The 25567-nt window shown below is 38.6% G+C and overlaps 1 protein-coding gene across 1 annotated transcript in view; it reads right to left on the reverse strand.

The window, feature by feature from the left end:
* The window catches only part of LOC124798438 (aromatic-L-amino-acid decarboxylase-like), a 178251-nt gene that overhangs the window by 77637 nt on the left and 75047 nt on the right, over nucleotides 1–25567 (reverse strand). Inside the window, exons 3-7 of the mRNA XM_047261855.1 lie at nucleotides 25247–25367; nucleotides 19318–19431; nucleotides 19036–19155; nucleotides 14720–14849; nucleotides 1086–1234 (exon numbers count right to left, since the gene is read on the reverse strand). Coding sequence (XP_047117811.1) covers nucleotides 1086–1234; nucleotides 14720–14849; nucleotides 19036–19155; nucleotides 19318–19431; nucleotides 25247–25367 — 634 coding nt within the window. The remainder of the gene's footprint in view (nucleotides 1–1085; nucleotides 1235–14719; nucleotides 14850–19035; nucleotides 19156–19317; nucleotides 19432–25246; nucleotides 25368–25567) is intronic.

The raw sequence follows: 25567 nt of genomic DNA on the forward strand, positions 1-25567 counted from the left end.
ACCAATTTTAAGTTAATTTTGACAAATAGTAGTATAATAATCCTCCCAAGAAAAGAGTGTGAAGTGAGTTCAAATGGTTCACATGGCTGTGAGCACTAAAGGGCTTCACATCTGAGGTCATCAGTCCCCTAGAACTTAGAACTACTTAAGCCTAACTAACCTAAGGACATCACACACATCCATGCCTGTGGCAGGATTCGAACCTGCGACCATAGTGTCGTGCGGTCTCAGACTGAAGCTCCTAGAAGTGCTCGGCCACACCGGCCAGTGTGAAGTGAGTCACTGAGCAATTTCTTCCCCTTGAGTTTCCTAAATTTCTTGCTCACTTAAGAAGCATGACATATTTGTAGCAGAATTATAACAAACTGTGAAACCTAACAAGTACAGACATGAAATTACACCAATGCAATCATTCTAGCTCAGCCATTCATGACAGCAACTGTTTTCTAATGTGTATGTTTAAATAATTCTAGAAATTGACAACATAAGGCAGAACCAGTTGAGATCCAGGTCACAAGATGTCCATATATTGTTCTCATATGAAACAGGTCTGGTTCTCAAGTGACAGGTGGCTTGCGCATCATGGAAATCATGACCATATCTACGCTGCAGTGTTGTCTTTTTAACACAAAGTTGTGGTGTGAGATACACTCAGGCTTGATCTCCAAAGTGATAATGCAGCTTACAGACTTAGTTCCCTTTATATAAGCACTACCCTTTGTTAATGTATAGCTTTACTTGTTCAGTTTGATCCTGATGTGATATTTGAAACATGATGAATGGTTGAAAGAGTATAGTTATTGCATTGATCTGATTTCATGTCTAATCTTAATCTTAAGATTTCCAGGTGTGCTAGTACTTCCTATTTGTGATGTAATTTGCATATTACTATTTGATGGGTATAGTAGCCAAATGACAAAATCATGCTAGAGCTCAAATTTCATACCTTTCCGTGCCTTCCCTCCCTCAAATACTCGAGGAGACTTAAGCATTCACACAAGTGAGTGGCCCCTTTTGTTGGTTAAAAGTTCTTATTTTTAATCATTTTGTTACTCACACTTAACCCAAATTTTCAGAATACTCACATATATTGGGATGAGACCATTAGCACGATCTTCACGTATTTGTTTCAAAAGTGTGTTTCCTCGCATTCGACATTTGTTGTCTGATGGAAGTAACTTCATTGGAACAGCTGCCAGGAGGCCAGCTTTTTCCACTGATGAATTACTCTGATCTGCAATACACATTGAAACATAGATTTATTCAATCAAGTGTGAATTTCCCTTAGAAATACTTATATGTCCTCATTTAGGATAATTTCCAGAAAATGTTGTAAATTTAGTGGTTTTTAACATAATTTTCATTAAATGCTTCTGTTAGTGGCAATATATCTATACAATGAAAACACTGTCACATGAAATGCTAAACAGAATTGGTAGATTCTTTTTATATAAAGGAAGTTTTTGTATTTTACATGTTAAAAATGCACAGGAAAAATACTTATTTCCTAATCGACCATTTTATTTTCCTGTCTACAATTATATTTACAATTTCTTTTTCTTGTGAGATATGTGTAATACTCTGTCAAAGTGTAAGATCACAGAGTACCCAATATAGCCAAACAGCACTCTGGAAACTGTGACACATTATCAGTTAAAGAACAAAGTAACTAGTAGACCTAACTGTGTACAAGCCTCCAAGAGGGTATTGTCAAACAGGGTAATTTTGGACACTAGGAGGATTTTGGACAGTATGATTTTTTTTCTCTTTCCTGCTGCATAGCTACGAATGATCACTAAATATCACTCCCATTTACCAAATTATTTTAAGTGTGAGACTGTATTTTCCATGCACCATGACATTTATTTTGGGTCAAATATTTACCTAGGTGAATATCTGATGGATAGTCTCCTGTTGAAAGTTCACACAGTATGATCAAGTGGAAACTCTTGCACTGCTGTGACCAGTATGGGTAGAATGTGTACATGTAGGATAGGTAGGATGTATGCATGCTGAGTGCAGATGCAGGAAGAGCTGGCCGTAGTTCGCAAACAGCTGAATGTGCTTTTGGCTATGGTCAGTCACCTTCAGGCTGCTGTCTTGGGGTGCAACTGAGGTGGAGAATCTGGTGCATCATGTGGAACACTTCAGGTGTCACGTGTTTCACCCATGGGCTCTGCAGCTGAAGCACCTCTTTGTGTACCAAAAGTGGTGGATCCACCCTCACAGCAGGGTGAGCTGCAGGTGTAACTCGTTCCTGATGCTCAAGGTGGAGGGTCAATGTAGGGACTGACTGCCTGGCCTCACCCATTCATCCTGTGAATGGACATGTGGCTGCTACTTCAGCATGGTGTGAGCAGGCACATGGGGAAATGGGTCTACTAGCAGTCAGGCATTTTATGAAGACTCTTAGACAGATAGAGTTAAGGGCTGGAAAGAAAGCCAATGTGCTTGGGTATGTCTGCTGGGGCTCTCATCTGAGATGTGGAGGTTGCCTTGCTTGCAGATATCGAGCATGCTGGGTGCAATCATCTGCAAGTTGGGTTTACATTGGCATTGATGACTTCTGTTGCTTGGGTCCTGAGGCCACCCTCAGTTCATACAGGTGGCTGGCAGAGGTGGTGAAGGCTGCTGGCCTTGTGTGTGAGGTACAAGCAGAGCTTGAAATTTGCAGCATTTTTCCCAGAATTAATCTGAGTCCTCTGGTTTGGAGCCAAATGAAGGGTCTCAACCAAAGGCTTCATCAACTCTGTGACAGTCTTGACTGCAGATTTCTAGACCCGCTTTATCGAATGGGGATTTGTACAATTCCCCTGGATAGGTCATGAGTACACTATATAAAAAAAGCAACTTCTTGGGTAGTAGAGTACTTGTGGTGTGTACATGTGGGATTTTAGGCTAGGCAGTACTTTGAGATCCTCTCATGAACACTCACCAGTCATTACGCAGAAAGGGAAGTCAGACTATGTTCAGAGTATAGACAGTTCAACTGTCAAAATTTTATCAGTAACTTGTTGAGGTATTTGTAACGAAGTTCCTGAATTTACTGCCATCCAGAGAATTTCTTGTTCTGAAATTATTGTTGGAGCCGAGACTTGGCAGAAAACGAAAGTGGTAAGCTATGAGATTCTTAGAAAGTTATGGAACACATACCATAAAGACAGATCAGACACCATAGAAGGGGCAGCTTTCATTGTAGCTGACAACAAAATTGTCTCTACTGACGTTGAAGCTGCGCATGACAGTGAAATTATCTGGTTGTGTGCAACAAGCGCAGGTGAAAACAAGTTAATTGCTGGATGTTTTTAAGGGCCACCTTATTCTGCTGTGATAGTTCTAGAATCATTCAAAGAAAATTTACTGTCAGTAGTGCTTAAATACCTAGATCACAACCACATGGGGTAGCTGTTACTTTATCCTAAGGCACTGATTTCTCTGGCTTACTATATGCAACAAACCGATATGCATTTTTACCAGTATACCTCTTCTAAGGAACTCTGGTAGAATTGAAGCCTTCACAGCTAAAAAGCTCTAGTTTATTACTGACTCACAATTTAACTTTTTCCATATTACCTTGTCCCTCAAAAAACTTCTTGTTAGCACTGTTATCCAATGTTAGTCCTCAAGCCTAACATTTATATGATATATATACATCTTCACCTTGTTAATAATAACATTTTGATACTTGTTACTGAAAAATACAATGTCATGCTTAGTATTATAATGCTTAAATGCAGGCAATTGGACAGCATATGAATCAAACTTGCCCTCAACATTAACAGTTTTAATGGGTTAGCCGCGTGGTCTTAGGTGCCTCGTCATGACCCACGTGGTTCCCCCTGTTGGAGGTTCGAGTCCTCCCTCGGGCATGGGTGTGTGTGTTGTTGTTAGTTTAAGTTAGGTTAAATAGTGTGTAACCTTAGGGACCAATGACCTCTGCAGTTAGGTCCCATAAGACCTTACCACAAATTTCCAAATTTTTTTCTCAGATCACATGTCAGTAGTTGGAGGCGAGCAAGTGCAGACTGGAATGGCTATGGATTCATTGCAGATGGTACAGACAGATAATTGTGTGAATGCATTTTCTGAAAACTGTCTTTAGCTGCTAGTTTGGCAGCCTACACACAATGGAAATATCTCAGATGTTGTAGCTACAAATAGGCTGGATCTTATTGATAATGTCAGTATAAAAAAGTGGATCAGTGAGCATGTTGTCCCTACAGCAACAGTGGTTACGAAAGTTGGTAAATCAGTGAAGAAGACTAGGAGAGTGCTTCTGCTAGAGACAGCAGATAAAAGAGAATTGACATTACTGGGTTCCAGTAAGATGGACGTAGAGGAATTGTGGGCAAAGTTTAAGCACATTGTGAATAATGGTTTTGAGAGTTATGTGCCTAGTAAGTGGATTAAAGATAGAAAAGAACCACTATGATTTAGTAACAAAATCCAGAAAATTCTGAGAAAGCAGAGGCGTTTGCACTCTCAGTTCAAAAGGGAACAGAAAATTGATGACAAGCAAAGGTTAGTAGAGATTTGTGCATCTGTGAAAAGATCTATGTGTGAAGCATACAACAACTATCATCACACCTTAGCAAAGGATCTGGCAGAGAACCCAAGAAAATTCTGGTTTGGGTCTAAGACTTCTATCCAGTCGCTTGTTGATGAGTCTGGTGTGGCAGTTGAAGACAGCAAAAAGAAAGATGAAATCTTAAATTTGATGTTCAAGAAATCATTCACGCAGGTCACTCATACAAACATACCATCATTTGACCATTGATATATCCCCATATGAACAACATAGTAATAAGCATTGCTTGCACAGAGAAACAACTGAAAGAGTTGAAACAAATAAGTCACCAGGTCTGGATGGAATCCCAGCTCGGTCTTACAATGATTATTCTATGGCACTGGCCCCTTAGCTAGACTGCATTTAGCATGAATCTCTCACTCAATACAAAGACCCAGGTGACTGGAAAAAGGCACAGATGACTCCTGAATATAAGATGGTTAAAAGAACGGACCTGCAAAATTACAGACCAATATGCCTAACTTTGGTTTGTTGCAGAATCCTTGAACATATCCTCAGTTTGAATACAATAAATTTTCTTAAGACTGAAAAGCTTATGTCCATGAATCAGCAGGGCTTTAGAAAGCATCACTTGTATGAAACTCAGCTTGCCCTTTTCTCACATGATATACTGCCAACTATGGCTGAATGGCAACAGGCAGATTCCATATCTCTAGATTTACAGAAAGCGTTTGACACAGTGCCCCATTGCAGGCTGTTGATGAAGGCATGAGCATATAGAATAGCTTCACAGATATGAGAGGGCTTGAATACTTTTTAAGTTATAGAACCAAGAATGTTGCCCTCGTCGGCAAGTGTTGATCAGAGACAACGTTATTGTCATGAGTGCACCAGTGAAGTGTGATAGGACCGCTGTTGTTCTCTAGATACACTGAAGTGCCAAAGAAACTGGTATAGGCATGCATATTCAAATACAGAAATATGTAAACGGCGCTGGGGTCGTCAGTGCCTTTATAAGACAACAAGTGTGTGGTGCAGTTGTTAGTTTAGCTACTGCTGCTACAATGGCAGGTTATCCAGCTTTAAGTGAGTTTGAACATAGTGTTGCAGTCAGCACATGAGCAATGGGACACAGCATCTCTGAGGTAGCAAGGAATGGGAATTTTCCAGTATGACCATTTCACAAGTGTACCATGAATACCAGGAATCTGGTAAAACACCAAATCCTCGACATTGCTGCAGCTGGAAAAAGATCCTGCAAGAATGAAACCAACATCAACTGAAGAGAATCACTCAATGTGACAGAAGTGCAACTCTTCTGCAAATTTCAGCAGATTTCTATGCTGGACCTTCAACAAGTGACAGTGTGTGAACTATTCAACAAAACATCATTGATATGGGCTTTTGGAGCCAAAGGCCCACTTGTGTACCCTTGATGACTGCACGACACAGAGCTTTACACCTCGCCTGGGCCTGTCAACACTGATATTGAACTGTTGATGACTGGAAACATGTTGCCTGGTTGTATGAGTCTCATTTCAAATTGTATCAAGTAGATAGATGTTCATGGGTATGGAAACAACCCCTTGAATCCATGGAGCCCACATGTCAGCAGGGGGCTGTTCAAGCTGGCAGAGGCTCTGTAATGGTGTGAGGTATGTGAAGTTAGAGTGATGATGGGACCCATGATATGTCTAGATTGACTCTGACAGGTGACTCATATGTAAGCATCCTGTCTGCTCACTTGCGTCCATTCATGTTCATTGTGCATTCTGATGGTCTTGGGCAATTCCAGCAGGACAATGTGACACCCCACACATCCAGAATTATTACAGAGTGGCTCCAGGTACACTTTTATGAGTTTAAACACTTCCGCTGGCCACCAAACGCCCCAGACATGAACATTGTTAAGCATATCTCTGATGCCTTGCAATGTGCTGTTCAGAAGAGATCTGCACCCTCTCGTATTCTTATGGATTTATGGACAGCGCTGCAGGATTCATGGTGTCAGTTCCCTGCAGCACTACTTCAGACATTAGTTGAGTCCATGCCATGTTGTGCTGTGACACTTCTGCAAGCTCGAGTGGGCCCTACACAGTATTAGACAGTTGTATCAGTTCCTTTGGCTCTTCAGTGTACAAAAATGGTTTGGCTTTGCAGCTAACATTTGTGGAGTCATAGTGCCTGCCTCTTTCACAGCCACCATCACCTACCATCAATATGTGAGGTCTGAAGATGGTCTAAGGCAGACCAAACATTTATTGCAGTTTTGACTGTTCATGTCCATTTTTAAGTAACAAAAAAACCACTGTACTCAGGCAAAATGTTCTCAGAAATTACTAAAATTTCTAGTTGGTATGATGAATAGCAGTTAGCTCTAAATGTGGAAAAATGTAGGTCAATGAAGATGAGTAGGAAAAGCTAATCTGTAACGTTCAGATGTAGCATTAGTAGTGTCCTGCTTGACACAGTCATATCTGGGCTTGACACTGCAAAGCAATATGGAATTGAACTACAAGTGAGGCCTATGGTAGATAATGTGATTTGTTGACTTTAGCTTGTCGGGATAATTTCAGGAAAGTGTGGTGCATCTGTAAAGCAGACCAGTTACAGGACACTAGTGTGACCTATTCTATAGTAGTGCTTGATTGTTTGGGATCTGTACCAAGTTGAATTAAAGAAAGACATCAAAGCAAATCAGAGGCAGGCTGCTAGATTTGTTACCAGTAGGTTTGAGCTACACATAAGTGTTATGGAGATGCTTTGGGAGCTCAAATGGGAATTCCTGGAGGGAAGGTGACATTCTTTTCAAGGAACACCATTGAGAAAATTTAAAGAACTGGCTTTTGAAGCTGACTGCTGAATGATTCTACTGCTGCCAATATACACTGCACATAAGGACCACAAAGATAAGATATGAGCAATTAACACTCTTATGGAGGCATATAGACAGTTGTTTTTCCCTTGCTCTATTTGTGAGTGGAACAGAAAAGGAAATGACCAGTACTAGTACAGGATCCCTCTGCCACACACTGCATGATGGCGTGCTGAGTATCTATGTAGATGTAGATGTAGACGTTATAACTGCAGTTGTCAATGAGATCAATAGCCTAGAGCATTGGGGCAGTAGCTGTACATATTCTTCAGTTTTTCATGTAAAGTTATAAAATAATGACAGTTTTTACAAAAATGTGTACTGTGTGGGGTGATTTCGGACAATGCCTGGAATTTATAAAAAATGAAAGATGTCGAATCACAGTGCAATTATGACTTGTAACTTTTAGACAAAGCTGTCATGATATTCAATGACGCAAATTATTAGATGGAAAAGCATGTGATTTGTATGGTATACCTAGATCAACCTTACAAAATAAAATGTGGGAAATACATCCAAAAACATTTGGAGGAAAACCAGTACTAATAAGGAAAATGAGGAAATGCTGAAGCAAGGTATCTTGAGGGCTACACTCTGGGGAATATCTTCTCACTAAATTGGATATTAGATATTTAGCAAAAGGCTGCTTTGATAAGCCTGGCCGAAAAAAGACAAAACTTTCTAACAATTTACCTGGAGAAGAATGGGTGCATTTATTGTTCAAGCAGCATTCAGAAGATCTCGCTGTTCACCTGAATGCAAGTATTAAAAGAGTTCATGGGGAAGTGAATGAAGCAACAGTTAAAATGTATTCCTCCAATATAAATCCAACACTGGAAACTTAATCAGCTATGACAAAACCCACACATCAGATGAACCAGGCAAGCAGCAGATAATTATAAAATGAGGGAGTAAGCATGCTAAAAAGTGATGGATTCATTGAAATCTAGTGTTTTGATAACAACAGCAGCAAGTGCTAATAGTAAACTGCTTCCTCCATATGTCCCTTATAAATCGAGCATTTGTGGTACATTTGGCAAGAAGGAGGTCCACAGGGAACTCATGTTAATAGGAATAAGAGCGGATGATTTGATCTACTGGTATTTGAAGATCACTACTTTACAGTCATTTTGCCCAATTTGAAGAAGCACAATCAACCAACTGTGATGATTGGGGACAAATTATCCAGTCCTGTGTCTCTAAACATTATTGAAGAGTGTGAGTGGCACAATATTTCATTAATTGTCCTCCTCCCTAACAACAGCCACCTCCTCTACCACCGTATGTAAGCTTTTTTGACCAATGAAAACAATCTGCTGAGACATATTAACTGAATGGAAGAAATACTCTTGCAGGACCATTTCCAAGGATGCTTTTCCATCTCTTCTTAAGCTGACACTGACTAAGATTTCAGCAAACTCTACTGTAAACATAAAGAGTGGAATTTGCACCACAGGCTAAATCCCATTTGATCCACATCATGTGTCACAGAAATTGCTTGATAATGAGGAAAGACAGCAAACCAACGTAGAGGTATGGGCTTCCAGTTTTGGAGAAGTATTCCAAGAAATTCACTATACTCCAAATAAACCTGGTAGTCTCACTGCTAAAAACTAAAAATTCCTCCTGCGAAAGCAGTTATGGGCCCTGACATCCAGGAAAACAAAAACAGTGTTAAAACAAGTGATAGTGCTTACCACACAAAACCAACAGAAATGTATTTGTGTTTCCTTATGTCCCTGATACACCCCCAATAAAAAAGAACAAGTTTCACAAGTACTTCCTACAACAGTTGAGAAGTGAGGGTTGTTTATTTTTAGAGATGTGCTTTAGAATCATAGGCCATTATAAATTTATGATCAGTGCCTGAAATGTTTGCAACTTAATTTTGAGTGCTGAGTAAAAATACTGAGCTTCAACATTTGGTAGAATTTCTTTGTTTTGTTTTTATTATTTCAATTTAGAACTTTAAAAATTTCCAATTTAATTTGTTAGAAAATAAGAATTGACACTTAATATATAAAATTCATTATCTCAACCCTTATTACTTATTCATAATGATGAATATTCTTAAAATATGTTAAAAGTCACTAAAATCAAATAGGAAGAATGTAGAATTTAAAGAAAGGTCAATTTATGTCTGAATTCCTTTCATATACTTTATAACTTCATCTAGAGATTTAAAAAAATCAAGTGTTTCTGAAATAAGCCTATTCCATGAAGTGATTTGGACACTTTATTTCTCTGTCTCATGCAAGTACAGGTACGCATAGACTTCCTGTTTCTATGATATTTTATTTTCTAAACATAGACCCCATCACTTTTTCAACAAACAATGCATTTTTACATAACCTATGCAAACTGTCTGAAATTATCCTGTTTGACTGTATATTTTAAGCATTATGAGACAGATGGAAAGGGGATTAAATGATTTCATAGAATTTCTTGGAAGTTTTTATATGGGAATTTTAATGTTGTACTTAAAAAAGAATATTCTGACTTATTGATCATTCAATTTTGTTTTGGATTACTTCACACAGTGACATTCCAAATGTGGATAAAGTTTTAGTTATCAACCATTAAAAATATGAAACTTCCTGGCAGATTAAAACTATGTGCCAGACTGAGACTCGAACTCGGGACCTTTGCCTTTTGCGGGCAATTGCTCTGCCATTTTTTTAAAATTTATTTATTTATTTATTTTTTTAAATCTCATTTTGTTCGCTTTTGTTCATTGCATCTGCTTGGGGCGGACATCATAAGACATCCGTTTAAGTTCATTGTTGATCGATGAGCTCAATATTTTTATTACAGAGAGGCTGCTAACCCTCTGACCGAACACGCTGAGCTACCGTGCCGGCTATCATCTGAGCTACCCAAGCACAACTCACGACCCATCCTCACAGCTTTACTTCTGCCAGTGTCTCATCTCTTATCTTCCAAACTTCACAGAAGTTCTCCTGCAAAGAGCAGTCTGGAAGGTATGAGACAAGATACTGGCAGAAGTGAAGCTGTGAGGATGGGTCGTTAGTTGTGCTTGGGTAGCTCAGATGGTTCAGCACTTGCCCGCGAAAGGCAAAGGTCTCAAGTTCGAGTCTTGATCTGGCACACAGTTTTAAGCTGCCAGGAAGTTTCATATCAGTGCACACTCCACTGCAGAGTGAAAATGTCATTCTGGAAGCATTAAAAGTATGTCTTTTGGTCCAATACTCCCTAATAAATTGGATATTAAACTCACAGAGTATTTTGCAACCAATCCGAATGAAACATTGTTAATGGTAGGAAAAATTATAAGGACTACAAATAAACTTGTTCACATCTGTTAACTGTTTTCCATCAGAAGGGGTGTTCCCAGAAAAATTGAAGATACCAAAGTAAAACATTTGTTCAAGAAAGGGATACAAACAGAAGTATCAAACTAGAGGCCTATTTCACTACTATCTGGTTTTTTTCAAAATAATTGAAAAATCTATTATAAAAGACTAATCGATTTTATAGAAAAAATAATTACTTCTCAAATACACAACACGGATTCTGAAAATATAAATCTACTGAGACTGCTAGTTCTGCAATCCTAAACGAAGCCTTAAATGCAATAGACAGCCAAGAGCATAAACCAGCCATATTTCTAGACCTCTCTAAAGCATTCAGTGTCATCAGTCACAACATCTTGCTTAAGAAATTTGAGTCTGTAGGTATTAGGGCCCCAGCGTATAAATGGATAAAATCATATCTACAAAATAGAGAGCAATTGGTTGAGCTTGCTGTCCAAAAAGAGAACAAGACAAAGTCCTACTGCTCAGAAAAGCGGAATATTAAGTAAGGTGTACCACAAGCCTCCATTCTAGGACCATTTCCGTATCTAATCTTTGTAAATGACTTGGAATTGATCAGTCCACGCCATAATTACATAAAATTTGCTAATGACACAAATGTGATAACGAAAGGAAGGACCAGAGAATAATTACTTCACAAGATTAAAAAGTGTACCACCCACACTACAGACCGATTTTCTGGAAGCAATTTAGTAATAAACACAGAAAAAAGACAGTTACAATGCACTTACACACAGTGATAAATGAATGTCCACTCTCAGTAGACATAGAGTTTATTATCAGAACACTTGAAAATGCAAGCCCTATTAAATTTCTTGGAATATGGATCCAAGAAAATCTAAGATGAGTCCAGCGTGCAAAATATACTAGAAATAAATTGAATACATTTTGTTATACTTTCTGCTAGCACACTAAAAGAGACACCAAAAAAGGTATACTTTGCCCAGGAGGAATCCTTACTGTGATGTGGCATAATCTTTTGGGGAAACACATCTGCTAGCAAAGCCCTTATTTAAGAAACTTCACATCCTTCTGCTACCATGTCTACATATTTTACAGGTAATAATATTTGTTAGGAAAATCTTAGAAAATTGCAACAATCTTGTATGAACTAACCAGAGTATCCATCTGTATAATACAAGGAGAAATCAAGATAGACATGTTCAATAAGCATACACAACACTAAAACAGAATGGACCACTGCAAACAGGAAACAGACTATACAATAAACTACCTAATAACATTAAAACAATAAAAGACATTTCAAAATTTAAAACTGCTGTCAATAACTATATGCAGCAAAAGTGTTGTTATAGTGTATGTGAATATCTTGAAATATAACAATTTATTACCAAATATTAAAAAAAAGAAAAATGAAGTGTTAATCAAGAGTTATAGGTAAAAAATAACTGATTGAATCACATATGTTAAATATCATGCATGAAAGATGAATTTTTAATTGTGATTATATTAAGCCTAAATCAATGTAAGTATTCCTCCATGATTTAAAAATGTGTATTGTAAATCACAATGACTTGTCTAATATCATATTTTCTACCTTAGACAGCAAATGGTTAAAGGACCAACGGAAAATGAAATGAAATATGCAATAGATTCACTCAGGTAGCCATGGCTGCCATCACTGATAGGCATGTCTTTCATGGAGACAACCGGAAAAGAGACTATGTATACCCAGTAATGTTTTAATCTTAGCAACCAGCTATAAAATGGAGCTGAAGAAGCAGCCACTGAAGAGCAAATATTTTTGTAGAAGTGGTCATACTGTGTGCCTTTGAAATCTACTCTTCAAGACTGTGTAACTGTGTAATTCAGGTGTGTATCTGAGTGTCATGACATTAAATGCTTAAAAAATATGTATATAATTGTTCAGAGGTTACTTTGGCCATTTCTTGTACAGTTTAATCCTGGGCCTGGCTCAATATGCTCACATCATCAGAAATAGTTAGAGGTAATTTTAAGCTCTTTAATATACACTATGTCATCAAAAGTATCTGGACACCTGGCTGAAAATGGCTTACAAGTTTGTGGCACCCTCTATCGGTAATGCTGGAATTCAGTATGGTGTTGGCCCACCCTTAGCCTTGATGACGGCTTCCACTCTCGCAGGCATATGTTCAATCAGGTGCTGGAAGGTATCTTGGGGAATAGCCATAGGTATGTTTCTATCGAGACAGATTTCCAGAACGAAGGTGTCCCAACAGGAAGACGTTTGAAGCAATTGATCAGCGTCTTAGGGAGCACGGAACATTCCAGCCTATGACTCGTGACTGGGGAAGACCTAGAACGACGAGGACACCTGCAATGGATGAGGCAATTCTTTGTGCAGTTGATGATAACCATAATGTCAGCATCAGAGAAGTTGCTGCTGTACAAGGTAACATTGACCATGTCACTGTATGGAGAGTGCTACGGGAGAACCAGTTGTTTTCGTACCATGTACAGCGTGTTCAGGCACTATCAGCAGCTGATTGGCCTCCACGGGTACACTTCTGCGAATGGTTCATCCAACAATGTGTCAATCCTCATTTCAGTGCAAATGTTCTCTTTAAGGATGAGGCTTCATTCCAACATGATCAAATTGTAAATTTTCATAATCAACATGTGTGGGTTGACGAGAATCCGCACGCAATTGTGCATCACATTATCAACACAGATTTTCTGTGAATGTTTGGGCAGGCATTGTTGGTGATGTCTTGATTGGGCCCCATGTTCTTCTACCTACGCTCAATGGAGCACATTATCATGATTTCATACAGGATACTCTACCTGTGCTGCTAGAACATGTGCCTTTACAAGTACAACACTACATGTGGTTCATGCACGATGGAGCTCCTGCACATTTCAGTCAAAGTGTTCATACGCTTCTCAACAACAGATCCGGTGACTGATGGATTGGTAGAGGCAGACCAGTTCCATGGCCTCCATGCTCTCCTGACCTCAACCCTCTTGACTTTCATTTATGGGGGCATTTGAAAGCTCTTGTCTACGCAACCCCGGTACCAAATGTAGAGACTCTTTGTCTCGTATTGTGGACGGCTGTTAGACAATACGCCATTCTCCAGGGCTGCATCAGTGCATCAGGGATTCCATGCAATGGAGGGTGGATGCATGTGTCCTCGCTAATGGAGGACATTTTGAACATTTCCTGTAACACAGTGTTTGAGGTCACACTGGTACATTCTGTTGCTGTGTGTTTCCATTCCATGATTAATGTGATTTGAAGAGAAGTAATAAAATGATCTCTAACATGGAAAGTAAGCATTTCCAGACACATGTCCACATAACATATTTTCTTTCTTTGTGTGTGAGGAATGTTTCCTGAAAGTTTGGCCGACCTTTTTGTAACACCCTGTATATTCCATTTAAGTAGATGCAAAATTTTATTAAAATATGAAGCAGAAACATGGAAGAGAATAAACAACAACTAATGAAGGGCTATATGTTCCATGTAAGTAGATGGAAGAACTTGGGACCTACTCTACAACAATGCTAATTTTTATTTTTTATTTGTCTTTAGCCATCCTAGGTTCCTATCAGAATGATATAGGATTTGTCATGATAATACAATGCAAATCAATAGGTCAGAATATATAACACACAGCATACATAACGTGCTTTATGAGGATAGGACAGACAGCCTATGGGGACAGGTCAGGTGGTCGGCCGTGGCCTTGATTAAGGAACCATCCTGGCATTTGCCTTAGTGAACTAGGAAATTAGCTTCTACTCAGAGTAATGAAAGCCAGAGATGAAAAGTCATAAAAGATACCCCAATTGTATTTAATTATTGCATGGTGTTCTTTGTTCACACACATACAGGCATGTCATGTGCTGAATTAAAGCAAAACAGTTTAAATAAAATGAAATTAAAATAATTGAAAGTAAGTTTAATATGTAGCTGTAGCTTAATAATTATATAATGTCAACTTATTAAAGTAATTATGAGAAGAAGGGGCTTACTAGAGCTGTAAGCAACGAATTTTCCTCTTAATTCAGCTTCATTTAAGTGTGGGTTGAGGGCTTTAGCTTTACGCACTGCAGTCTCTCTTGCCACCAGCAGACCAATGAGTGTAGTCTCACTCGCAGAACCCTAGAATATGATATTATTGATATATATTGGTATACAAGCATATAATTGTTTACTTTTGTGAAGCACAAAAAAATTTGGTTAGACAATATTAAGGACTGTATAAAATACTCATCACACGTTTTATTCCAAGCAGCACTTTTGAGACTTATTCCAGGGCCTAAAGTGAGCTCAAGTCTACGCAAGGCTGATACGTAATTAGTCTGTAACTCATATTAATGCTACAACCAGAGTACATGGTATTATGATCTTATTGCAGAATCTATTATTTTTCAGTCATTGTCATGACTGTTTTAGGACTTTCAGTTCCTGACATTTGTCACAGTGTGCTTTTGAAGGAGTGGTCCTACTACAAAATTATAAAATTCACTGCAATATTCTACATGTTGATTATTGGATACTTTATGTTATTATTAATAGAAATTGATGTTTTTGTTTCAAGATTGTGCTAACTATTGAACAGAACTATCACCTCTCATACAATTTTTTGGTATGGGAGTTGATACTGAAATCATTCAGTACGTTGTTCAGATGCCATTTCCCCACTGTAATTGAACTATAACGCTAAATCCTAGATGAAACAACAACATCATAAAAGCACTAATCTTTAATTTCATATAATAAATCACAGGTAATGAGTAAATACTGTGCATAAATATTATTGTAGCTCATGTCACAAATTCTCTTAAAGCTTTCAAAAGTATGATGTAGCACATACACAAAATTGTTGGAAAACTGAATTAATCCTTAAATTTATCGCTGTTTATATGTAGCAGTCATGACTGTCCTTACTACAATGTAAACAAGAACAGAAAAAGAGGGGCAATGAGTAACAATATAGTGTGTGTGATATGGTTCAATATGAACATATGCAGAGATGTGCAAAGACAAGGAGGATGTTTTTAAACCCATCATTTGGCAAATTGAAGGAGAAATGAACAATGTGTAGGCAAAGGGAAAAAAACCACAAGGGACATAGCAGCAAAAATGGCAGATAAAGAGTGAGGGACGAGAAAGGATAGAGAATAGATAAATAAAAGAGAGAAATGTATGAATGTAGGTACTTCATACATTATGAGAGCTTCATATTATTCAGTGATTACCTCTAACAATAGTTCTATGAAATCTGACATCTGAATTAAAAGCAATAATTTTCTCGGAGTGTGCACATGACACTTTGATATACTTCGGATCTTACGAGACATAACTCATACAGATTATGTGTCCAAGAGGTACACTATGTGATCAAAAGTATCTGGACACCTGGCTGAAAATGACTTACAAGTCTGTGGCACCCTCCATTGGTAATGTTGGAATTCAGTATGGTGTTGGCCCACCCATAGCCTTTATGACAGTTTACACTCTCACAGGCATATGTTCAATCAGGTGCTGGAAGGTATTTTGGGGAATGGCAGACCATTCTTCACAGAGTGCTGCACTGAGGAAAGGTATCGATGTCAGTCAATGAGGCCTGGCATGAAGTCAGCATTCCAAAACATCCCAAAGGTTTTCTATAGGGCTCAGGCCAGGGCTCTGTGCAGGACAGTCCATTACAGGGATGTTATTGTAATGTAACTACTCTGCCATAGACCGTGCATTATGAACAGGTGCTTGATTGCGTTGAAAGATGCAATCGCCATGCCTGAATTGCTCTTCAACAGTGGGAAGCAAGAAAGAGCTCAGAACATCAGTGTAGGCCTGTGCTGTGATAGTGCTATGCAAAACAGCAAGGGGTGCAAGCCCCCTCCATGAAAAATATGACCACACCATAGCACCACCACCTCCAAATTTTACTGTTGGCACTACACACACTGGCAGATGACATTCACTGGGCATTCACCATGTCCACACCCTGCCATCAGATCACCACATTGTGTTCCGTGATTCATCACTGCAGAGAATATTTTTCCACTGTTCAATCGTCCAATGTTTATGCTCCTTACACCAGTCGAGGCATTGTTTAGCATTTACTGGTGTGATGTGTGGCTTATGAGCAACTGCTCGACCATGAAATCCTAGTTTTCTCACTTCCCACCTAACTGTCATAGTACTTGCAGTGGATCCTGATGCAGTATGGAATTCCTGTGTGTTGGTCTGGATAGATGTCTGCCAATTACACATTATGACCATCTTCAACTGTCACTAGTTTCTGTCAGTCAATGTACAGGGTTGGCCTGTATGCTTTTGTGCTGTACATGTCCCTTCATGTTTCCACTCACTATCACATCAGGAACAGTGGACCTAGGGATGTTTAGGAGTGTGGAAATCTCCTGTACAGACATATGACACATGTGACACCCTATCCCCTGACCACGTTCGAAGTCTGTGAGTTCTGCGGAGCACCCCATTCTGCTCTCTCATAATGTCTAATGACTACTGAGGTTGCTGATACCGTATTTACTCGAATCGAAGCCGCACCTGAAAAATGAGACTCAAAATCAAGGAAAAAAATTTTTCCCGAATCTAAGCCGCACCTGAAATTTGAGACTCGAAATTCAAAGGGAGAGAAAAGTTTTAGGCCGCATCTCCAAACTGAAACAAAGTTGGTCCATTGAAATATGAGACACAATTTACGTCGAATGAATGACGATACAGCTACAGTAGTTTGGTTCAGGTCGTAACCTTAGCAGTTAAGCTTTACCAGGTAGCCATTGCTATGCGTCAGGTGCTCCGTCCGTATTTGTACGGGTACCCTTCCTTTTTCACTTGCTTCGTCTGGTTTGAATTGACAGCTTACTTTTCTTTGATCTGATAAGCGCCGTTTTCTTTGTTATAGGTGTTTACGTCACTCTAAGCTGAAAATGCATTACTGTACTGTGTCATGCATTGTTTGTTGCTTTCTGATAGTGCGTGTTTACGGCCAGTCGCGGCTCGCGGTATGGCTTGCTTTTGCGCGCACTACCACCGCTCACAATTAAAAAAAAGAAAGAAAGAGAGGAATCGTCTCATTAGCGAAACAATGGCAAGAGACTGCAATTTGTTGTTACTTACACTGCTGCTTTCTTTGATAATGATCAACAAGAACCAAATAATACACTGCGTATGATAGAATGTGTTCTGAACGAGAGTTTAGCGAAAATTTTTCTCCGTTTGAAAATCTTTGCAGGCGCCTCTTTAGTACATTGCATTCTGCACAAAAATTAGAGACATCTTAGATTTAAAAATCTAGTCAATTGCTGTGCTTCATTTCTGACTGTATCACTATTAGGCATAAGAATAATACGAATATAAACATGACATGATATGTATATTCTTCCGCGTTTGCTGTTGTCTCACTCTAGTTTCGTAGTTTATTAGGCAGACAGGATTTAAATGAGATAGCAGCAAACACATAACAATACGTGGCAAAATGTTTATTTTCGTATTATTCTTATGGTGAAGAGAATACTGCATGTGATTCACAATTCAAAGAAGTTCCTATTAGCAACCATCTCTTCTCACAGGTAGGAAAAAATTCAGAACCTAGAGTTGGCCATATTGACAAACATCCCAAACAATCTTGCCAGTCGGATTTTCGTAGTACATTGAAATGCTGCTACATTCGAAGATGACCGATGACCAATACGGAATTTGTATTTACTTCATTGGATAATGTATGAAAATGCAGTGGTCGAAACTCGGGGCGAAGAAAAAAAGCTCGTCTTCCACCTTTTTTTTTAATTTTTATTTACTGACGCAGAGGATTTGGTGCCAGTATTTATCTTTGTGCTACAAAGCATGTCTGTGTAGCGCTACATATATTCGACGGCATAAGTTAGTTGTGGCGGCACCCACCAACATTTTTCAGAACTTCCACTTGCTTTGCACTCGATTCTAAGCCGCAGGCGGTTTTTTGGATTAAAAAAAACCGGAAAAAAAGTGCGGCTTAGATTCGAGTAAATACGGTACCTGGCAGTAGGTGGCAGCACAATGCACAATGCACCTAATATGAAAAATGTATGTTTTTGGGGGGGGGTCCGGATACTTTTGATCACATAGTGTATGTTATTGCTTTGGATTGTATCTAGAAAATATGGTAGTAGGAGCCAATTTTACACTGTGTGACTGATTGATGTTGGTTATATAATGAAAATTAAGTTACATGTTATTTAAAGAAACTTTTCTCATAAACCATAGTTTCATTGGAATCGTAATCTGTCATTATTGTAAGTAATATAATCTAATGTAGAAAGAGGCAACAATTTACTACCTGTATGACACCACCTCCTGGCCCATCAGATGATGGTAGAAATTCTGATGGCAAACCCAACATTTTTCCTAGCCAGTCTATGACTATTACCTCAAGTTCAGTGCTAGCTGGATTTGCAATCTGCAAAATCACAATGTAACATTAACAGATTTTAAACACATTCTATTTATGTATAGCCTACAACTTTTTGTTAGATGTACAAACTGGCATTATATTTCACATGTAGCTTTCTGTGTCTATAAGTATGACAAACATGGACAAATAACACGACAAATCTATTACCCAGCTAAATCCAACACCAGAAATTGCAGCGCTCAGAATTTCTCCCACAATTGCAGGGTAGGAAACTGCTGTTGGATAAAATGCATGGAAACTTGGAGACTGCCAATGTGTAACCTGTAAGTACAAACACACACAGATGTACAACAATATTAAATTGTGCTAAAATAATACAATTTTAGGCTTTCAATGATCTTTACAGAAATAATAATGACAATGGAACACATCAAAGACATTATACAATATAAAAAAGGAATGTATGTCCACACTGAAACTGCCATTGAAGGTTTCAGATAACAGATAGAAGATAAAAACTTTTGAAATGCATTACAGCCTATCATGGAGATGCAGTAACACAGTAACATACATCCTTTGACCATAGGGAAACTTTCGTCATTAAAATTGCAACACCATGAAGGTGGCATGAAACAAATATCAGACTTTCATGAAGCACCTTATATCCTTGGAAATGCAGCAGATTGTTTCAGCACAACCAAGCAAAACAGAAGTGATTTTCGAAAAATAATTAAGAAATGCTGGGATGGTTTCTTGGAGAAGAACTTTGGTGCTTCCCTTTCCAAGATTTATCCAGTTGAAGCTTGAGTTCTGTATCTAATGAACTGTTCATATGTACAATGTTGAACCCTAAACCTTCTCCCTTCCTCAGCTACTTGTGCTACTATAAAATGGTAGAAGCTTTGACCATCTGTAATGTGTCCATTCAGTTCCCATCAATATTGCATCTGCTCTTTCATTTCACCATATTGCTTTTAGAAGATGATCATGTTTTTTAATGTGTCATGTTTTGAATGAAGATACTAAGGAGTGTTCTTTGTAAACCACAGGTTTGTCCAAGTTTAGTGGTATGCCTTGCTAATGTGATGTTCTGTGTATGACACAACTGAAGGAGGTAGAAGTACAGTTACATCCAAGTGTGAAAACCACTGTCTCCTGAGGAATTGCCCTTCTTCAGAGTAATGTGACCATGGAAAGCTTACTACATGGCTTGCCTTATTCATTTATTAATCATTTCCTGTAGAGCCCATAAGTGAGAACCTTCAGCTCCATTGAATGAGTCTACATAAACATTAACCAAAGAGAAGTAACATTTGGACACAGTGTAGTAAGAGCAAGCTATCACTATATTGTTTGTGAGAGCTAAATATAACATAGAAAATTATCAGGAGGACCACTCCTTTGGAAAAGAAGTGCTCCTCCTGCAGATATATTAAATAGTTGCAATTGATATTTGATTGTTATCCTGATATTAACTCAAATGCATTTGTATTTTTAAACGAAATATTTAGCTGTAGCTGTAGTAACAGTCAGTAATTTGTAGAAGGAATGACAAATGAGATGATTTTTTAAAAAAAATGTTTGTTCAAATTGATAGAGATTATAAACTTCTTGCTTTATGTTAGATGGAAGGTTTTTGAAAGCTTTTCCACCTGAAGCACAATGTGGGGACAGGGAGAGTGTCTGTATGCTCAAAAAATGGAATTAAGTTCCAGGTCATAGACCTAAATGAGTACTGCATTGAATAGTTCTCTGGTACTGTGCTTCAGTAATATACCTGGAAAGAAACAAAGCAGCAATTCTAACAGTGTGCAGGCACTAACAGGAACTTTTTTCAACTTCATCGAGCAATTAGAGAGAGAGTATTAATTATGACTTGGTACAAATAACTACGAAGGATTATATATGTTGTTTTTATTATTGATCGCATCTTGCACAGTACTAATTGAGGGCATCTACAGTTACTGATGACCAGCTATGGTTTGTCCCAATTGTAACAGGCCAACTATAATACAAGGACATCGCACAACAGCAAAATGATGTTTCCTTACAATCAAGTGAAGATCATAAATTCTGTCTCAGGCATCTTACAGAGATGGATGTTGCTCAACAGACAATGAGAAGATGTTAACAACTGGTACACAGTAGTTGAAAAAATTGAGTCTTTCTTGAAAATATTCTTACAACATTATAAATCCAGTCAGTTACAGTTACAGTGAAAGCTGAGACAGAAGGTGACTAAAATTTGGGATCAAATTATCTTGTGCCATGAAGAGAGAACTTTATTTAATATTGCAAACTCTTTCACTTTGTTATCAAAACAGAAAAAACCACTTACTATCAAGAAGAAACAAAGCAGAGGAAATAATGAGCATTATTTAGCATGAAATGAATAAACCTAGTTAAGCAAATAGACTTAGACTCCCTGATGACAACATTAGTAGGGCAGATTATTTTAAATTCCAGTCATTCAATGATTTATATATGAAGAAAGTTAGAACATGTTGTTGTTGTCGTGGTCTTCAGTCCTGAGACTGGTTTGATGCAGCTCTCCATGCTACTCTATCCTGTGCAAGCTTTTTCATCTCCCAGTACCTACTGCAACCTACATCCTTCTGAATCTGCTTAGTGTATTCATCTCTTGGTCTCCCTCTACGATTTTTACCCTCCACGCTGCCCTCCAATACTAAATTGGTGATCCCTTGATGCCTCAGAACACGTCCTACCAACCGATCCCTTCTTCTGGTCAAGTTGTGCCACAAACTTCTCTTCTCCCCAATCCTATTCAATACTTCCTCATTAGTTATGTGATCTACCCATCTAATCTTCAGCATTCTTCTGTAGCACCACATTTCGAAAGCTTCTATTCTCTTCTTGTCCAAACTATTTATCGTCCATGTTTCACTTCCATACATGGCTACACTCCATACAAAAACTTTCAGAAATGACTTCCTGACACTTAAATCAATACTGGATGTTAACAAATTCCTCTTCTTCAGAAACGCTTTCCTTGCCATTGCCAGCCTACATTTTATATCCTCTCTACTTCGACCATCATCAGTTATTTTGCTCCCCAAATAGCAAAACTCCCTTACTACTTTAAGTGTCTCATTTCCTAATCTAATACCCTCAACATCACCCGACTTGATTAGACTACATTCCATTATCCTTGTTTTGCTTTTGTTGATGTTCATCTTATATCCTCCTTTCAAGACACTGTCCATTCCATTCAACTGCTCTTCCAAGTCCTTTGCTGTCTCTGACAGAATTACAATGTCATCGGCGAACCTCAAAGTTTTTATTTCTTCTCCATGAATTTTAATACCTACTCCGAATTTTTCTTTTGTTTCCTTTACTGCTTGCTCAATATACAGATTGAACAACATCGGGGAGAGGCTACAACCCTGTCTTACTCCCTTCTCAACCACTGCTTCCCTTTCATGTCCATCGACTCTTATAACTGCCATCTGGTTTCTGTACAAATTGTAAATAGCCTTTCGCTCCCTGTATTTTACCCCTGCCACCTTTAGAATTTGAAAGAGAGTATTCCAGTCAACATTGTCAAAAGCTTTCTCTAAGTCTACAAATGCTAGAAACGTAGGTTTGCCTTTCCTTAATCTTTCTTCTAAGATAAATCGTAAGGTCAGTATTGCCTCACGTGTTCCAGTGTTTCTACGGAATCCAAACTGATCTTCCCTGAGGTTGGCTTCTACTAGTTTTTCCATTCGTCTGTAAAGAATTCCTGTTAGTATTTTGCAGCTGTGACTTATTAAGCTGATAGTTCGGTAATTTTCACATCTGTCAACACCTGCTTTCTTTGGGATTGGAATTATTATATTCTTCTTGAAGTCTGAGGGTATTTCGCCTGTTTCATACACCTTGCTCACCAGATGGTAGAGTTTTGTCAGGACTGGCTCTCCCACTGCCGTCAGTAGTTCCAATGGAATATTGTCTACTCCGGGGGCCTTGTTTCGACTCAGGTCTTTCAGTGCTCTGTCAAACTCTTCACGCAGTATCATATCTCCCATTTCATCTTCATCTACATCCTCTTCCATTTCCATAATATTGTCCTCAAGTACATCGCCCTTGTGTAGACCCTCTATATACTCCTTCCACCTTTCTGCTTTCCCTTCTTTGCTTAGAACTGGGTTTCCATCTGAGCTCTTGATATTCATACAAGTCGTTCTCTTATCTCCAAAGGTCTCTTTAATTTTCCTGTAGGCGGTATCTATCTTACCCCTAGTGAGATAGGCCTCTACATCCTTACATTTGTCCTCTAGCCATCCCTGCTTAGCCATTTTGCACTTCCTGTCGATCTCATTTTTGAGACGTTTGTATTCCTTTTTGCCTGTTTCACTTACTGCATTTTTATATTTTCTCCTTTCATCAATTAAATTCAATATTTCTTCTGTTACCCAAGGATTTCTACTAGCCCTCGTCTTTTTACCTACTTAATCCTCTGCTGCCTTCACTACTTCATCCCTCAAAGCTACCCATTCTTCTTCTACTGTATTTATTTCCCCCATTCCTGTCAATTGCTCCCTTATGCTCTCCCTGAATCTCTGTACAACCTCTGGTTCTTTTAGTTTATCCAGGTCCCATCTCCCTAAATTCCCACCTTTTTGCAGTTTCTTCAGTTTTAATCTACAGGTCATAACCAATAGATTGTGGTCAGAATCCACATCTGCCCCTGGAAATGTCTTACAATTTAAAACCTGGTTCCTAAATCTCTGTCTTACCATTATATAATCTATCTGATACCTTTTAGTATCTCCAGGGTTCTTCCATGTATATAACCTTCTTTCATGATTCTCAAACCAAGTGTTAGTTATGATTATGTTGTGCTCTGTGCAAAATTCTACCAGGCGGCTTCCTCTTTCATTTCTGTCCCCCAATCCATATTCACCTACTATGTTTCCTTCTCTCCCTTTTCCTACACTCGAATTCCAGTCACCCATGACTATTAAATTTTCGTCTCCCTTCACAATCTGAATAATTTCTTTTATTTCATCATACATTTCTTCAATTTCTTCGTCATCTGCAGAGCTAGTTGGCATATAAACTTGTACTACTGTAGTAGGTGTGGGCTTCGTATCTATCTTGGCCACAATAATGGTTTCACTATGCTGTTTGTAGTAGCTTACCCGCATTCCTATTTTCCTATTCATTATTAAACCTACCCCTTATTTGATTTTGTGTTTATAACCCTGTAGTCACCTGACCAGAAGTCTTGTTCCTCCTGCCACCGAACTTCACTAATTCCCACTATATCTAACTTCAACCTATCCATTTCCCTTTTTAAATTTTCTAACCTACCTGTCCGATTAAGGGATCTGACATTCCATGCTCCGATCCGTAGAATGCCAGTTTTCTTTCTCCTGATAACGACATCCTCTTGAGTAGTCCCCGCCCGGAGATCCGAATGGGGGACTATTTTACCTCCGGAATATTTTACCCAAGAGGACGCCATCATCATGTAATCATACAGTAAAGCTGCATGCCCTCGGGAAAAATTACGGCTGTAGTTTCCCCTTGCTTTCAGGCGTTCGCAGTACCAGCACAGCAAGGCCGTTTTGGTTATTCTTACAAGGCCACATCAGTCAATCATCCAGACTGTTGCTCTTGCAACTACTGAAAAGGCTGCTGCCCCTCTTCAGGAACCACACGTTTGTCTGGCCTCTCAACAGATACCCCTCCATTGTGGTTGCACCTACGGTACGGCTATCTGTATCGCTGAAGCACGCAAGCCTCCCCACCAACGGCAAGGTCCATGGTTCATGGGGGGAAGTTAGAACATGTAATAGATACAACACTTAGAACATGTAATAGATACAAACTACCAGCAAGTCCACCCAGAACATTTGTGGAAAAAAAATTATAAGCTAATTTTATTATAGATGCAAATGCACTGAATGTAAACTTTTACAAATATTAAATTATCAGCTACATATAAACAAATAATTTTAATGATTTTAGGTTCTTGCAATTTATGCAGCATTGATATCCATCAGAGCTAAATGTCATATTACTCAGAAATATTTTAGGATAAAAGTAGTTGCCATCTACATGCAACATCCCAGAGGATTAGTATATGAGACATAAGAATTATTGAATGCTAGTCAATTGACTGACTTACTCCAGGCATAATGACATGCTCTACATCATGTATGACATCTTGCCATGTGTCTGGTTCATATGGTGCCTCAGATGGTAGCAGCTTACTCATGAAACCAGGTGTAACATCAGGTAACACAGGCCTGCAAACAAATTTTGGGTTAACATTTATTGACAATGGCATTAGTATTTAATATATCACTTGATTAAAATATTTGGGATGAGAACCACATGTCAAGCATTGTAGTTCTGAAAACTGTTAACTGATTATTGCCAATTTTTTTTAGACAAAAAGTGTTTGTTGTAATCATTTTTACAATCTATGGCCCTACCAACCACTACT

The sequence above is a fragment of the Schistocerca piceifrons genome, chromosome 5 (genome assembly GCF_021461385.2).
Source record: "Schistocerca piceifrons isolate TAMUIC-IGC-003096 chromosome 5, iqSchPice1.1, whole genome shotgun sequence".
Taxonomy (NCBI): Eukaryota; Metazoa; Arthropoda; class Insecta; order Orthoptera; family Acrididae; genus Schistocerca; species Schistocerca piceifrons.